The following is an 18388-nucleotide window of genomic DNA, read 5'->3' on the forward strand; positions in this document are numbered from 1 at the left end:
ATGCTGCCAGCTCAGAGGCTACTGTGATCAAACTAGACCACACTGAAGTCTGAATCCTATGTCCAAGCGCTGTCACTGTACAGTATGTGTGTGATCCACTCAAAGTTAACCCAAATAGCATAGCGCTAGACATCCCTCACCCAGGACAAGCTGTCTTTCCCTGGCCCTCAGGTCCTCGAGGACATGCTGGTAGTGCTCTTGGAAGGCAGAGATGTCAGCATCAAAGAGAACGGGCGTCTCTTCTTTCTGCTGCAGCTCCTGAAGTTGCTCATGCAGCTTGTCCACTTGTGGTTGGAGAACGGAGAGGCGGGCAATCTCATCCTGTGAAAGGTAATAAAGAATTGGGCTTGTAATGTTTCAAGCTAAGTCACATAATAGCACAAATACTGCCAGGGACATGGCCTCATCCTTTGGCTGTCCACCTTGTCACCTGAAGTGGGAATAAACTTGAATATTAAACACTTATAATCTAACTTCAAACCTTCAAAATGTCTATACTGATTTACCTACAACAAAAATTGTTTTGTTGCGAGGCAAATGTTTTTACAGACTTCCCAAATTCAATAAAAACTTCATAAAATCCCATCTTTAGCTTTGAGTTTATTTTCCAAAACTCTTTCATTGCACCTTCTGTCCTTTAATAAAGAGCTACATAGAGCTTATTTATGATATGCTGTATATAAATTCCAATTGCCAATAAAATAGCTGTAATAAAAATGTATTTTTATTGATCCAATAAAAATAGTAACGTTGTAACTTATACAGATAACATTATTACTGTCTGCTAGCATTTGAAATTCTCAGTTATGTGAACAAAATAACAAAACTTTTTTGATTGCTGTACTGTATATATCCACATTTATATCCGCAGAAAATATATATCTGCACATAGACACACACACACACACACACACACACACATATATATATATATATATATATATATATATATATGTCACGGGGCTGCTACAGCACAGGAACATGAAGCAAGGAATAAGGAGACTAGGAGTTCAGATCCAATTAGTTTAATCGACATATAGTAGGGAATCACATGTAGCATATGTGGATGACATAAACAATACCAGACATAGAACTAAAAACAGAGAACACTATTTAAAGTCATGACTAGATATGGGGAGGAACGAGGAACACCTGGAATCAAATCAAGGAACAACCTAACTAAGGAACAGGAAGGACCAAATAAGGACATACACATGACAATATATGTATGTATTGTATTATATTATATTATAATTAGTGCTGGGCAATGATTACATTTTTTTTTTTCAATCGATTAATCGCAATGTTATGCACAAAACTAATAACGCATTCAAAAGTAGTGTATTGTGCACTTTTTTTCATTTAAAAGTGGGCCTACTGCTATATGAACAAAAGTATAATAACATTTGGTTTGCAAACACTTTAAACAAATAAGGTGCATTTTTTTACAGCAGTGTTCCTTTTACATAGTAGCAGTTATTAAAATATTTATGGTAGTCTAAACTTATAACACAAATTATAACATTGATGTAATTAAATATAAAACAAGCCATTTGTCACTGCCAGGACATTAATATTTTTATAGAAAATATTTTATAGTTTGTTATATAAAAACAAGTTACGCTCAGAGTCAAGAGCCTCGATCATAACATTATAACAGTCACCGTCCTATTAGAGACCTGCACGATCGCGGAACCCATCGCAGTAGAGTGCATTGCAGGACAAAACTTGATGGGCAGGTAGAGACTCGTGTGTGCGGGATGCGGGCGAATAGTTAGGGTGTACTCACATTAGGCAATCTTAACCTTGCCGGAGCGCGTTGATCCCCAAAGCCTGGTTTGTTTGACTAGTGTGATCGTTCCGTTTAGCATCCTGGCTAGGTTGGAAGAGGTGGGCAAGAGCGTGGTTCAGTTATACATACAGTACAGACCAAAAGTTTGGACACACCTTCTCATTCAAAGAGTTTTCTTTATTTACATGACTGTGAAAATTGTAGATTCACACTGAAGGCATCAAAACTATGAATTAACACATGGAATTATATATGGAATTATATACATAACAAAAAAGTGTGAAACAACTGAAAATATGTCATATTCTAGGTTCTTCAAAGTAGCCACCTTTTGCTTTGATTACTGCTTTGCACACTCTTGGCATTCTCTTGATGAGCTTCAAGAGGTAGTCACCTGAAATGGTCTTCCAACAGTCTTGAAGGAGTTCCCCGAGAGATGCTTAGCACTTGTTAGCCCTTTTGCCTTCTGTCTGCGGTCCAGCTCACCCCTAAACCATCTCGATTGGGTTCAGGTCTGGTGACTGTGGAGGCCAGGTCATCTGGCGCAGCTCCCCATCACTCTCCTTCTTGGTCAAATAGCCCTTGATGCCTTCAGTGTGAATCTACAATTTTCATAGTCATGAAAATAAAGACAACTCTTTGAATGAGAAGGTGTGTCCAAACTTTTGGTCTGTACTGTAGATCAGTGAGCGTGAGCAGTAAACGCGCCGGAGTGCAGATTTTCTGATACGTGGATATTTCTGAGTGGCAAAGTTACCACATCCCATACGGCTCAAAATAATAACCACAAAGTTAACAAAACGATTCACTCCACTATGTTAAGCGAGAGCGCTTCCCTACTGTCTTCAAATGCTACTGAAAACATCCTATTTCCAACTTATAAAGTCATGATTATGAGCTTGTTGCATTCTTTTCTGTTAAAAATAACAGTGGACATTGGTTTGTGAATGTGACCCATGATTTGTCTGTATTTATATTCAGAGCCAGTTAGCAACGGACTTTCATAACAATAAAAAACTGCGTTAACACGCTATAAAAATAATTGTCCGCATTAATCAATTAATGCAATAATTACTTTCCCAGCCCAAATTATAATTACTCTTTTCTCTGCAAATATTGATATACATTGATTTGATGTTTTATTTTTTTACAAATTCATAACTAATTCATTAAAATGTTTATGCTGTATGCATATGGAGGATTAAAGTCTTTATATATGTGTGTGTGTGTGCGTGAAATATCAGATGAGTAAACCTGGGGCACAGTAAGATAAGGAATGGGTTAATCACATCAAATGATGAAATTATCACAGAGACTCAAGGTCTTTAGGGAGACATGTCTCTTCTGAAAGACATATTACAGAAACAGGGATCTGGTAAAGAGACAGACGCAAGAAAGACTCGTATAGGAAGCTGTCAGGTACAGATATACTCAAGGATGAAAGAGGTAAGAACAGATGAACAAAGAGAGACTTTAAACCTGCCGAGCCTTGATCACTCCAAACTTTTTTAATCACACAACTTGTCTCTCTGCCTGTCAAATCATATTCATTAATCTAACAGGCCACGTCTACCCCACTGAACATATTCCACATCCATCAGACAGTGGAAATGCGCTCCTTTTTCAATTAAATCATCCAGTATAAGTACCGACATCATAGCTAAATTACATAAAAACGAACTGCAGTTAAAATTCACCAGCCAGGCCAGCCAGAGTCCCCGTTAAAGCGGTCATTTAATGAGAAATTGATTTTCCTTGATCTTTTGACATGAAAGATGGAATTATTGAATAATGTTTTATAGACCTGTCAAAACGTAGACAACTGTATTAGAAAATATATCACTAAAAAAAAAATACATTATTAAAAAACTAATTGGAGAAATCTAGCTTTTTATCACTTGCTCACCAATGGATCCTCTGCAGTGAATGGGTGCCGTCAGAATGAGAGTCCAAAGAGCTGATTAAAACATCACAATAATCCACAAGTAATCCACACAACTCCAAACCAGTTAAGTTAATGTCAGTTAATGTCTTCTGAAGTGAAAAGCTATGTGTTTGTAAGAAAAAAAAAAAAAAAACATTATTACTGTGTTATTAACAAACCCGATGCTCTACATTAATAATACTGCCTCTACCAAAAAGACACCTTGTCTGAATCAGAAGAGAGATATGCACAGATCAAGAACAGGTTACAAGTGAAAATAGTCCAAAACAGGACAACGAGAGATGCACTTTTTGACTGGAGGAAGCATTATTATGGATTATGGACTATGTATTTTGCCCAAAAGTGACAGTCTAAAGTTACAAAGAGTTAATAGATTTGTTTCCTACAAACATGCAACACTTTTTAAACTCACAAGATGTTAAAACTGCTGAACTGGAGTTGTGTGGATTACTTGTGGATTATTGTGATGTTTTTCCAGCCGTGTGGTCTCTCATTCTGACGGCACCCATTCACTACAGAGGATTCATTGGTGAGCAAGTGATATAATGTTAAATATCTCCATATCTGAGAAGTAAATTTGAAGAGTACATTTTCAACATTTTTATTTTTGGGTGAACCATCCTTTAAATGGGGGTCATAACATAATTTTTTTTACTATTATTATTATTTTTTTATGTTATTTTTCTAATACCAATATAAACTTCAGGGACCTTGTTAAAAAAATTAAAAAAAATAACCAGTTGTTCATTTCTAATTTTGGGAACCTTTGGAAGGACATACAGACAGAATTGTGGAGGAAGTTCTGAAAGTTACAGTATGGTTTCCAAGTAAATCAAGCTCTTTTATCTCAAAAGATCAAGAAAAACAAATAAGGTTATTTGTCTTGTCGGACATGATAAAATGTCCTGCATGAATGACTCCTATGCATCATTGTTTTTTGTTTTTTGCCTGAGTTCAGATGAGCACATGCAGTGGGTAAAGGACGTTATTACCTGGCCAGACACAGGAAAAGACAGACTTTGCCCTGTTTTTGGACACAGAACAGACACACACTGAAACACAAATCTACAAAAGAACAAGACCCCATGCACGAGGACAGACACTGGTGGTTACCCTGCAACGCTCCAGCTGAATCCTCAGAGGCTCCGGCTCACACGCGGGCGGCGACTGCACCTTGAGCCAGTTCTCGGCAGCCGCCACAGCTTGCTCAAGTTGCTGGAAGAGACTGTAGAAGGCCAGGACTTTGGTCTGGTAGGCCAACCACGCCAGCCTTTCGGCCAGAAGAGCGCAGAAGTCGACCCATCGAGCACGTAACTGCTGAGCTGCTTGCTGGATGTCCTCGGAATTCTGACCATCTTTAGAGAAAGATCCATTAGGACAAATGAGACTCATGCATATTGAAACAGCATTTGCTGAGGCAATTAAGCTGGCAAAGGCTTTAGACTTTCAAAATAGCTGGGAAACGTCCCAGCGATGCACATCTCTATCCATTATTAATAAAGCTGACATTATGCAGGACTTTATTACTTATTAGCAGCAAAAAGCTGATTATTATGTTCCAAATACGATGGGGGTATTTGTGTGTTTTCATTTACAAAAAAACAAGAGCGAGTTTTGAATTATGTAAGACTGATTAGAAATCAAGGGGTGTTAACAAGACATTTGAACTGAAATTAACATGCATATGAAAATAATCACTTCAAATTTATTCACCGCTAGTGAGTTGATCCACCAAAGCCTGGGCTGAACGAGTGGCTTCTTGTAACTTCCTGAACTTTTCCGATTTTTCCCTGTCAATCGCCTTAAATACAGTAAAAATAAATAAATAATCATATAGTAAACACCAATGAAACATTTTTATAGGTACTGCATTACGTGTTTTATTGATTACATACACTTTAATATATAACTATTACACTTTACATAATTTAAATATACTATATTTCTAATATATAAGATCTATTAGAAGTACTGTGTAAATAAAACATTATATTTCTACTTTCTAATGTAATATAATACACTTTGCAGTCTGATATATTTTCAGTACACATTCAGTTGTTGAATGAAACTTGTGAATCACTGCAGAACATGCTAATGTGGCCCTACCAGCACTTTCTCGTAGAGTTCTGCCACACTGCCCTCCTTACGGGAGATTGAGAACTCCGGATTCTGCAAAACAGCCTCTGACCGGGTCATAAAACTGTGAATTTCAGTGAAGTCCACATCAAATCTGCAGGGAAATTGATGAGGAAACAGCAAAACAAATTAGTTATTCTTGTTTGTTTGTTAGTCATTTGAATATTGTTGGGAATTAGGCATTGATTAGCATTTTCCCCTCGCTGCAGGCTTTGTGTATCACTATCATTTCTAAACTCAAAAGTGCAGTTTAACTCATGCAGTCAAAAAGTAAAAGAGTTTATCTAAAACGGAAAAAAACATCACATTCCTGATCAGTATCTCAGTCCCATTTTTTTGTAAAAATTTGTAAAAAGCTTAGCAAAACCTAAATTCCCTTGAGAAGTAATGAATAAAAAAAACAAGGCTTGTTTTCAGAGAACCTTGCTTCATCATATTTTGTAGATAAATGAACGTGAAAAAGTGGTGACCATTTGTTTTCAAGAATTAGGCATGCCTTATTCATATTACAAAATGGTCATACTCAATAGATTGCATTGTGCAAATAATGCTTTAAAAATACTATTTATGTCAATAAACATGCAGTAAGATCTGTTTGAAAGTTTGACTATTTTAGCTATTATTAAACCTTAAATCTAGTCCTATAAAATTATTACTTAATGTATTGCATCAATTTAAAATTTCAAAATGTCTATATGTTTATTCCACAACGGAGGACAAGTGGTTTGGAAAATGGACGGATAGATGGGTAAATAATATTTATTGTTATGAAATGTGATTCTTTAAAATGTTAAGAATGTCTCTTTGCCTAATATCCCCTAATTATTACCTGCAGATAAAAGGTAGCAAATCATCTTCATGGCTGTGATGTTAATACATTTTATTAATAAATTTATTTTATCTAAAAACAAAAAATAGACATGCCCTTCAATATATTCCCTCACAACTTTATGTTTTAGTTGGAAATACATCCACACGGTGAAAAAAACATACTTTAATGTTGTCTTTTAAAGCATAAACATCACAAAACTGATTACCATGTTATTTTCTAACAATCAGTTTTACAATCTATTTCAACAATCTTGAAATTGAGTTATTCTAGATAAAACATATTGAACTTTCAATGTGATTTAATAATAAAAAAAACTAAACACATTAAACACATTAAAAAAAAAAAAGCTTTGTTGTCATAAATGGGTCTACTACATTTAGTGACCTCTGAGAAAAAAAAACGAGGTACGTAAGCTCACCTTTTCCGCAGTTCTGAATCAGCAACAATCTGTCGCTTCTTCTGAGGTGGAGGGGTAGACATACCCTCCTTAGTATGCTTCACCATCTTTTTCTGGTTCGTGGTCACCTTGGTGACAGTTGCCATGGTTGTATGCGTGAGCTCCGACTGGGATGTGGTGACAATAGTTGAAAACTAAAAGGCACAAAAGTTAGACAGGCAAGTGTAAATGTATAAAAGTCTGATTCTTGTGTGCATATGAAGAGAGAGAGAGTGAGATACTGTGAGAGTGCTTTATTTATTCTGAGTGATGGCACGGCCATGTAGGAAGCCATATCAAATTTTGAGAGAAATAGAAATAGACGGAACAGTATTGCGGAAAAGATGAGACACAGTAAATGGAATTGCATTAGCATAACCACCTTGGTGCTGGTGAGATGAAGCGACTGTACCAATTTGTCCCAGCGCTGAGCCAACCTCTCCAGCTTAGCCTCCAGTTTCCCAGCAGCCTCTTTGTTCTTAATGTTGGTCAGCAAATCTTGAACGAGGGAGCAAAGCTTGTCCATGGTTTGCCTTTTCAACTCCAGGTCTGCTTTTAATATCTGAGGAACAAAAATCAGCCGACAGTTCTGTAAAATTCATTCTAAAAATTGAATTCTGTCATCATTTACTCCCTCTCATATCATTCAAAATATGTATGCATTTCATTCTTCTCTTTATTTTGAAGAATATTGGTAACCAGAAAGTTTTTGGTCCATACTACGGAAGTAAATGGGACATGAAACCATTTGGTTACCAAAATATCTTCTTTTGTGTTCCACTAAAAAAAGAAAGTCATACAAGTTTGGAACGATATGAGGGGGAGTAAATGATGACAGAATTTACATTTTCAGTATTGAAAACCTTGCAAAACTTTACTATATAACATCTAACTTCAATTGTTGCATTAGTAAAAAAAGGCCTGATTTCAAACCCATTACAAAGGATTTCAAAATAAAATGGCATTTGAAACCCATTTAACTTGTAAAAATTTTACATGTCATGCAGCATATTCAACAAGAAAAAAAAAATCTAAACCCTAGATTGTATCCATCAGGACTTGATTGTTAATCATGCAAAGTAGGGTTGACTTTAATGCATCAGTGAGTTTGGATTATGTGTGCCACTTACAGCGAGCTTCCTGAGGTTGGCAGCTACTTCATTTGGGTCAGTTGTGCCGCTGCTTTGAATGGACTGAACTAACTCCTCCTTCTGAGTCAGCCAAGAATCAAACAGCAGCTATAAAACAAGCACAGCGGATTAAAGGAAAATAGTGAGATGTGTTTCTGCACTGCTGCTTTTCCTGTTTCTTTTGAGCACTGGTGATGTTATCGCGCTGACTCTCTTGAGAAAAGATGCCTTCAAAACCTTTATGTGTCCCCAGACATGCTCTCATTATAGTCATTTAACAGGCAGGATTCAAAAGGCATTTTGAGAGCTGCTAAATGCATTGTAAAAGCTTTTGCAGCACAGGCTGGAAGGATTCAGTACCTGTTCCTCAGAGAAATGCTGCCAGCACAGCAGGATCTTCTGAAGGAGGATCCAGCGCTCTTCGGTCCATTTGCAGATCGCTGCCCATCGTTCCCCAAGGTTCTGTGTAAGTAAATGGGGGGTGTTATGGAAAACTGATTCAAGTAAACAAAACATTAAACCACAGTTATTAAGTCCAAACATCTGACCTCAGAACTGTTTTTGCGGTTACTAAGGCCACATTCACACAGCAGAAAACGGTTTTCAGTCCTGCTTTTGAGTATGGTAATTAATGCAGCTGCATTCACACACATTTTTGGTTAATTACGGGACTGACAACCGAATTCTATAACCAAACTCAAACCCATACATTTTCAGCATAACCGTAATTTCAGAGAAGCCCTGTTGTGTGAACGAAACCATACTGGATAACTAATTGTTATTACTTGTTAATAATCACATTATACAGTGCATGAGAGCAACTCATCTTGAATTTTTTCAAATGTGGTTTTACAGAGACGTAAATATGAACTATGTGTCTTCTGAAGGTTTAGCTCCAGTCACTGTCATCCACCAGAGCTTTTGCAACCAGACCAGGATGAAATTACTGAGGGGGCATGTGAAATTGTTAAGGGGGCTTAACTTTATTACACCATCAGTGATTAATACACACTGCGATCTCGCTTTGCAACGACAGATTTTTAAATACAGCACTCCCTAAAACACTCCATATGCAACTGCAGGTAACCAGAGGCTAGCAAATTTTAAACAGTGTAATGATGATAGATCATGTCCTATACCTTTTTAGAAGAGCTGCAGTCTCCTTGATTTGGCACTGAATCACTTAAGTTTAAAATATTCTATCTGACTCCCGAGAGTAAGATTTTTCGAGGGCGACAGTTATTTTAGAACGCCCCCCCCCCCCTTAATGTTTCCATGGCAACGCGTCATATTTATCACGTGAAGCACTGCAGCCACAATAATAACACTGTATAACAGATGTAGGCTATCCTTCATTTTGTTTTTCCTTTTTTATTTGAAACATTCACAAACTTACTTACCATGTCATGAACTAACCTATATTCTGATTCTCAAATATCAGTAAGTGAGTGTGTTTGGTCGTTTAAAATTGTTTATAACAATAGAGTAAACTTTATAGTTAGCCGAACGTTACTTCCACTGTGTTTATCTGATATGAAAAACACACGTCGGCAAATTATATTTGAATAGATTGTTTTTGCTGCTTTCACTCCAAATGTAGGCTATTGTTTTACCAGTGCTTATGTGTAGCCCTTTTTTAAATGTTTGAAATCTAAAATAAACTTTATGAGGTTGAAAACACTGCATAGTTGTGATATGACAGCGCTGAGCTCGTCCGTATCTGGCTCAGCGCCAACCAACGCAACACTAGCACTTGCTTCCACAGACATCAGTGTGTATTTTACAAACTCCAAATGTAGGCTGTTGTTTTACCAATGCTTATGTGTATTTAAATGTCTGGAATCTAAAATAAACATTATGAGGTTGAAAACACTGCATAGTTGTGATATATGACAGCGTTGAGCTCGTCCGTATCTGGCTCAGCGCCAACCAACGCGAAAGACGTTTGAATCTGTAAGTAATGTCACGAGTTACAACACTGAACATTCTAAATCCCATAGGGATAAGGTTAAATTATTATTTAACTCAAAAGGTTGAACATTTTATTTTTAACCATGAATACAAAACTGAAACAGAGGGGGCACAAGTCAGATCTGAGGGGGCATTGCCCCCTTGTGGCGCCGGGCCTGAACCAGACAGGGATAGATTTATTAAAGAATATTAATCCTAACTCTGTCCTGCTTGGGCAAATCAATGATTACATTTACCTGCAGTTTTTCCTCCAAGGCTGCGGTGGCGCCATTACCGCTGTTCTCGTCTACTACCACCACCATGTGAGTCAGAGAGTTCACTTGCACTTGCTCCAGCTCCAGATCTTCCTGTAAGAGCTATAGGGAAAATTATGTCTTTAATGGTTTGTTTTTTTGTTTATCAAAAACACACCAAAAAATTACAGTACATACTTTTTGCTCTTCAATTTGACGCTTTATGTCATCAAGTTCAGGCCCTAAAGGCTGTGCTCCCATTCTTTTAATCCGTGTTTCGGTTGTGTCCAGCCAATCAGAGAGCTGCCTCAGCTGCTGGTGCTGCAGGTCCATCAAAACTTCATGAAGCCTTGAAATGTCCCAAAACATCAATTATACGAAGGTTGTAAATAGCAAAGATCTTTCTGTAACTGACAGGTTTATTCCTGGCTAAAGGCTTATCATGCAAACATGTGACCACCTGCTCTGTCTCTCCATACTGGCCACACGCAGATGTTCCCATCGAGAGTTGAGCAGATTCATCTGTTCCCGCACCTCCCTCTCTTCATCATCAGTCAGCTGCCCTCCAGACAACAACACACTTCCTGCTTTGAGAACACGGCCCACACTGCCCTGATGAGACGTTAACTCCACCATGTAGCCCTGGATACAAACACACATATACATACAGTGCAATGGTAAGACATTTAAATGCACACATTTGCCATTGCCTTTGATGAACATTAAATATGGAGATTTAATAATTATTTTATTGCAAGATAATAATAATAATAAAGTAAAAAGTAGCTTTGCAAGGGTTAGACTGTCAACAATTAAAGAAGTTTGCAAGCAACCAAGCCACAATTTTTGCTATGCACATTGTAAAATTCAATATATAAAATATTTGTATTAAGTTATGTATCTTTATTAATATTTTATATATAAAATCTCAATGACGGTAAACTTTGGAACAGTGTTGTGTAGACAGTATATTTAAAAATGTATTCAAAATAGCAGACAAATATATGATAAATATCAGTAAGATATTTCTTTTTGAAAGAAAAAAATAAATTCTGCAAGAATTCAGTAATTTGACGAAAGTGACAATAAAGAATTTAAAATTTATACAAAATGATTCATTTTCAGATAAATGCTGTTCTTTTTTAACATTCTATTCATTAAAAAAAGATATCAGTGTTTCTGTTTTTAATATTGATAGTAAGAAATTTTTTTTTTTTAAGTAATGGCTTCTAAAAATTCAGCTTTAAGTCAGCTTTTTAAATATGAACTGTATGTATGTGTATTTATCTATGCATATAAATATATACAGTACACAAACATATATTATGTAAACAATATTTTGGTTGCAATTAATTGTGATTAATATGATTATTCCAAGTCACAATTAAACAACACATTAGTTTTGACTAATTACGCAAATAAATACTAATTTTGCCCAAACTACAGTGTTCTTCTAAATACATTTTTCATGTTGCTCTAAAAATAACTGATAGCTACCTATGCATTTCAGATTTTGTCTATAAAGTTCAATTTAAGTCTGTCATGTCCCAGACATGCTCTTCAGCTGACACGTCTATATACGTTTATTCAGTGTCTGACATCTGGCCAATATAAGACCGATGTTTTACACTTGTGTGAAACGTAGAGGAACCATTCTAAATTCAGACAGGTGATTCATTTCCTCAAACTAACTTTGAATCCAAAGGGTGAAGGATGCTGTTAGAAAGTTTCAAGACTAAGATTTATTGTTCAAAAAGTTGTGGGCTGTTACTATTAACCCAGATCTTCGTAAGCCCCCAGTGTTTACAGTCTCTGAATAAATCCGATTTCTCCATTCCTGACAGATGGTAATTATGAGTGTTTTCTCAGTTTCATATTCCAACATCTTTTAGAATGGTTGGTCTGGGAGTCAAAGGATCAAAATGTGCCTAGTGTGGGTGTGAATTGAAAAGTTATCTGGGGATATTAAATCACTGAGAAAATGGCATGATATAATGAGTGAAACGACTCATTGAAAGAAGGTGTAAAAGAGGAAAACAGACATACAGAGAGATTTATTTGTTAGATGCCAGAGCAAAGAAACATGATACAGACAAGTTAAGAGGTTCTTAAAGCATATTATTGCTTTGCACATTTGTGTTTGTTGATAGATCTGCTGTGTTGGAATCATGCAGATTGCCTTCCGGTTACATCACTTTCCCACAGTGACACCATCCCCCCCGTCGTCGTTTTATTTTTTTAAGTATTCGTTTTTTTTCTTACATATTTATTTGAATTAAGTAAAAATAACAATTATAAATAAATTAGTTTAAAAGAAAGCATACACTATAATTAAAAACTGAACGCAGCTACAATGCTGCGTGCCAAGAGACAGTCACTTCACAGATCAGCATAATCGCGTCATTCTCCCTGCTGCGTCTCAATAAAGACGACACATTGTCCCCATCGGATGAGGATGAACAACTAAAAGCCAACCTGAAAGCCATCATCATATCTATTATAGATGAGAAATATGAAGCTCTGCGAGAAGCAAGCCGGCAGTTTATGTGCGAGACAACATTCCTGGATCCGCGTTAACGGGATGACCATGAACCGAATGTGAAAAGAGACCAAGAAACGGTCATCTTCGGTAGGAAAATGCAGTCAATGTGAGAGAAGAGGGAGAACAAAATGAGGAGGAAGCCGAAGTCGAGCCGCAGCCCCAAAAAAAAAAAAAACTCTGCAAGAACGGTTAATAAATGCCAATTTAAAGTTTTTTTTTTGTGTTTTTTTTTTGTGCTGACTTGTCGGCTACGGTCATTTTGGAAGTTTTGCTTTTACATTTGTTTCTTATTTAGATGGTTTTATCTTATTTAAACTTTGTGCAATTTCATAAGGCCCTACTTATGCTTATAAACGTGCAATATCCTTATATTTATTTGTTAACCCTCCATCCTAGAACATTCCTGCATCTCACTCAATCCTATTCAATTATCATTTATAGCACAATTGTTTATACACTTATTTAGTTGCCAATTTGTAAAATATATTTTTTTTTTGTCTGTGTGTTGTTGTCTCTGTGTACTGGAAGCTTATGTCACTAAAACAAATTCCTTTTATGCGTAAGCAAACCATTATAATATTGGCTAGACAATAAACGATCTTGGTTCTTATTTGTTTGGGGCCACAGTTTGCAGATTTTCATTTTTTTCAGCCTATACATGTTGCTATTTTTATTTGTTATGTTAATAAAAGATCCGTATTTAAAATCAGTGAGTTTTTTTGTCCATTTAAGCAATTGACGTGGAATTGCCAATTGCCGCTGATTCGAAAGTGAAAGAATAAAGCGCACGCATTTCTAAGCTATCACACGTCGATTAACCCGTGGGGAATTTTCTTCACCGCGGCAACCCTAGTTGACAGCCCTAATTGCTCAATGGAAGCGGTAAACGGACAGTCTGAACTTATATTTTTCTGCAAGGCCTTCAATGTTGGGCAAAGACTCTGAGCTTATGTGGAAGTCCATAGCTGTCATATGACAGCTAAAGCTAATGAAATCACAACAAATACAGCTAGCTTTAATAGCGATTCCTGAATCATCTTCACCTCTAGAGGCAATATTTATTGTCTGCTGAGGCTAAAAAGACATAGAACATGACATCATTGACTTTGAACATTCATAAACTGTTTTTTGGGTGTAGTCCTCAAGATGTTTGCACTGAACTTGTACCTTTACGTGGCAGCTGTGCACTAGTTCTTGTGGAAAGATCCTAATAATAAGCTCTGACATCATAATTGAGACATGATGCGATTTTGGTGTTACTTTAGAAAAAAAAGTGCCAATGTAACGTTTTTCTCTCTTTTTCACACTCATCTTCTTTCACCTCAAAAGCTTCAGAAGACAAACTGACAAACAAATTACCTCATGGGTGTGAAACTGCTCTTTGACTTCTTCGACCAAAGAGGAGATGGGTGGCTGTGCTTGCAAGTTGTCCTCTGCAGAGAGCAGCCAGGTCAGGACCTCCTCCAGGGCACTCTGGTAGCTTTCCAGCTCATTTAGCCCCTGTGGCAGGGGACTGGGGGACGGTCGCAGCTCCTCTGGCTTGTCTGGAGACTGCAGGCAGACAAGACGGGAGAAACATGGATTAGATGATGGTATGGATTTAAAAAAATAACACAACTATTATATTTTGGTCACACTTTAGTTTGGGGACCAATTCTCACTAGTATTAACTAACTATTTACTACAACTTTTTCCTCAAACTTAAAATCTAAAATAAGGTCATGCAGTATATGGCATTAATATGTGCTTTATAAGTACTAATAAACAGCCAATGTGCAAGTCATATGAATTAATGTTAGTAGGCAACTAGTTAATAATGAGAATTGGTTCCTTGACTAAAGTGTTACCAGAGTTTATATATATATATATATATATATATATATATATATATATATATATATATATATATATATATATATATATATCAAATTAACACCTGCCTAAAGAGCATATTGGCAATGAGGAGGCAGGAGTGGTTGGCTAACCATGGGTACACACAGGTGCGTCACTAAAGCCCCTGGAGTATCGGCTGTTTCATCATCAAAAGCTGGGTGGATCTTTAAAGTTAGCCTTCTAATTGTCTTTTCCTGCTTTGGGAAATACCCTCTGTCCTCGTATGTGTTTGAGTGAAATGCACTGGCTGACTGATAATATCAGGGTGGATTCAGATTGAATCTGAAGATTGTGAGGGGCCTCTTGGTGTTGAGTTATGATTTAACACTAGGTTTATTAGTGGTGCTTGTGGTGTTGCTCATATTTCAACAAATTCCTAACCATGACTATTCACATTCGGTGTATTTGTCATACCTTTTACACAGTGAACAATCAAAATTGTAAGTACACAGCTTTTAAGATAAACATTTGTTATGTGCTTTATTAATTTTGATTCGTTTTTGTTTATATATGTGTGTACATGTGACCCTGGACCACAAAACCAGTCTAAAGTCGCTGGGGTGTATTTTTAGCAATCGCCAAAAAAACATTGTATGAATCAAAATTATCGATTTTTCTTTTATGCCAAAAATCATTAGTATATTAAATAAAGATCATGTTCCATTAAGATATTTTGTAAATATTGTAAATATTACTGTAAATATTTCAAAACTTAATTTTTGATTAGTAATATGCATTGCTAAGAATTCATTTGGACAATTTGGATTTTTTTTGCATCCTCAGAGTCCAGAATTTCAAATCGTTGTATCTCGGCCAAATATTGTCCGATCCTAATAAACCATACATCAAAGGAAAGATTATTTATTCAGTTAAAATAAAAAAATGAGACTTAAGACTGGTTATATACAGTACTGTACAAGTCTTAGGCCACTAGTATTTTCACCACAAAAAATGGTTTTAAGTCAGTTATTTCTATGTTTTGCTGTAGTGTGTCAGTAGGAAATATCAGTTTACATTTCCAAACATTATTTTTACCATTAATTGTAATAATCCAGTGAGATTTTTGTTTGCACAAGGAGTCTGACAGCAGAGATCTGATCTCACCATCATCAGTCTGTCTGGAATAACATGAAGAAACAGAACAAACTGAGACAGAATCAATCCAGATAAATTGTGGCAATGTCTCCAAAACGCCTCTAGAAACCTGCAAAGCTACAGTACTGTGCAGTTCTAGGCACATGTGTAAAAATGCTGTAAAGTGAGGATGCCATCAAAAATAATTGCCATAAATAGATATTATTAATTAACTTCTATTAATTTAACTAAATTAAATCAACATTTGGTGTGACCACACTGTGTTAAAAAAGTTTTTGTCCTAGATGCACTTGTGCATTGTTTTTCAGGTAGCTTTGCAGGAAGGTTTCTTGAAGTGTCTTGGAGACATTGCCACAGTTCTTCTGGATTGATTCTGTCTCAGTTTGTTCTGTTTCTTCATGTTATTCCAGACAAACTGATGATGGTGAGATCAGATCTCTGCTGTCAGACTCCTTGTGCAAACAAAATCTCACCGGATTATTACAATTAATTAAATGTTTTATATAACATATAATTAAACTGTATAGTTAAGTTCATTTTTATTTCAGTTTTAATAATTTTAGTCTTTCAAATGATTTATTTCATTCAGTTGCCAAGGCAACATTTCTAAAAAATAAATAAATAAATAAATTAGTTTAAGTTTTCATCTGCTTTATTTCAATTACCAAAAATTTAGTTTTAATGGTGTTAGTTTTAGGTAAAAAATAAGAACACTGTTTTGACCAGCACCACACACGATTTCTTCAGAAAATGTAACAATGTATTCAAAACGTAAAAAGGTAAGAATGTTCTATCAGCTAACGATCACTGAAACAGGAAGTTGGTCAACCAGAGATGCCAGGCCAATACAATCAATAAATTGGAATAAGCTTTAGCAAGAGAAGTGTGACACCACTGATATCACTCAGAGGTTGTTGTACAATAGAAACAAACTACAACTCCTGGCAACGATGTGGAAGAACCAGCAGTCAACAAAAACCAACCTGTGTGGTGAGGAACTTCCTCTGCTGTTCAGGTGTCTTGACGTAGGCAGCTTGAGTGAAGGCATAGCTTTTGAATCGAGGCTGATACGAGGGAGACGGGCTGCGAACACGACTCTGGGACACACTGACTGTGATCTAAAAGAAGTACAGAAGACAAGAAAGACTGTACAACGCAAAACAAAAGCCGCAGAGATGGATGGAAATACTGAGGAGAGTTGAGTGATGAGCTGGATATGGCAGTGAGAAGGACGATGAGGATGTTGGAATGCAGATGGGCAAAATTAGATCACAAATTACAAAACATAATTCAATGTCAGCTGCCAAAGTGGGTTGAGAAGCTAGAGGAGCATTTGACATCCTGAGAATGTCTGAAAACGTTTATGAAACCAGAGAAGTCTCAGGCTTTCATATGAGACATGTGGCGCCAGAGATAATGGGTCCATCCTTGCATTACGATTACTGCACACCATTCACATGTCTGCGCGTGTCTATGAGTGTGTGTTCCTCTGACCTGCTGGGAGTACCGCTGTTGGGTTTGAAAGTGGAAGTGCTCCTCCTTGGTTACTGTAGCTCGAGGGAGGGTCTCTACCTCTTGGATGGCCTCCATGCTCACGCCATGGGGCAGCACTTTGAACAGGGAGGTGACGTACATAATGATGGATTTCTTATCTGGATGAGCTATAGCAACATCTGCGAAGGAGAATAGTTATGCCCATGAGTTAAGCAATGACTTAATTGACTTAATTAATCTAACTCCTAGAGGAGACATATGTGAGATTATTAGAGTCTTTTTCACATTAGACAAATTTGAGAAGCAGATGATCGCTGCAAACATTGCTTTGTAGATTGTTGTATGTGTACTACTAAGTTTTGGATTTATATGATTTTTTTTTTTTTTTATGTTTAAAAGTCTATTATGCTCACAAAAGCTGCATTTATTTAATCAAAAACACATAAATAACAAAAAAATAATACATTGCAAAAACAGTAATATTGTGAAATATTATTAGAATTAAAAAAATTATAATAATATTTTATTGTTTTGAAATGTAGTTTATTTCTGTGATGCAAAGCTGAATTTTTAGCATTAATACTTCAGTATTCAGTGTATTTCAGGAATGTGCTGATTTGGTGCTCAGGAAACATTACTTATTAATAATGTAGAAAATAGTTTTGTTAATTGTGTGTGCTTAATTTTTATTTTTTTTTATTTTCTTTGGGTGGGGCGAGATAAAAAAAAGAGATTAAAATATTTTTTTTTCTACAAACTTTTGAGTGGTAGTGTAAATATAATTATAATTTAATTAAATAAAATATAAATGTTCTCTATGCACTTATCCATTGAAAAGAAACATCATGCTTATACTGTACATTAGATCTCTGCAATAACTTTCCTTTCC

General features: G+C 36.2%; 2 protein-coding genes across 7 annotated transcripts in view; both read right to left on the reverse strand.

Moving 5' to 3' along the window:
* LOC113109348 (myb-like protein U) overlaps nucleotides 1–18388 on the reverse strand; it is a 972647-nt gene that overhangs the window by 681419 nt on the left and 272840 nt on the right. The window lies entirely within an intron of this gene.
* Nucleotides 1–18388, reverse strand: part of LOC113109179 (dystrophin) — a 103271-nt gene that overhangs the window by 65953 nt on the left and 18930 nt on the right. For all 6 annotated transcript variants that reach the window (XM_026272836.1, XM_026272828.1, XM_026272852.1 and 3 more), the window contains exons 8-21: nucleotides 17500–17678; nucleotides 16989–17123; nucleotides 14377–14568; nucleotides 10936–11117; nucleotides 10674–10824; nucleotides 10479–10598; nucleotides 8632–8733; nucleotides 8272–8379; nucleotides 7524–7703; nucleotides 7124–7296; nucleotides 5844–5967; nucleotides 5451–5538; nucleotides 4851–5092; nucleotides 141–321 (exon numbers count right to left, since the gene is read on the reverse strand). In XM_026272836.1, coding sequence (XP_026128621.1) covers nucleotides 141–321; nucleotides 4851–5092; nucleotides 5451–5538; nucleotides 5844–5967; nucleotides 7124–7296; nucleotides 7524–7703; nucleotides 8272–8379; nucleotides 8632–8733; nucleotides 10479–10598; nucleotides 10674–10824; nucleotides 10936–11117; nucleotides 14377–14568; nucleotides 16989–17123; nucleotides 17500–17678 — 2157 coding nt within the window. The remainder of the gene's footprint in view (nucleotides 1–140; nucleotides 322–4850; nucleotides 5093–5450; nucleotides 5539–5843; nucleotides 5968–7123; nucleotides 7297–7523; nucleotides 7704–8271; nucleotides 8380–8631; nucleotides 8734–10478; nucleotides 10599–10673; nucleotides 10825–10935; nucleotides 11118–14376; nucleotides 14569–16988; nucleotides 17124–17499; nucleotides 17679–18388) is intronic.

Source organism: Carassius auratus, chromosome 1 (genome assembly GCF_003368295.1).
Source record: "Carassius auratus strain Wakin chromosome 1, ASM336829v1, whole genome shotgun sequence".
NCBI classification, from domain to species: domain Eukaryota; kingdom Metazoa; phylum Chordata; class Actinopteri; order Cypriniformes; family Cyprinidae; genus Carassius; species Carassius auratus.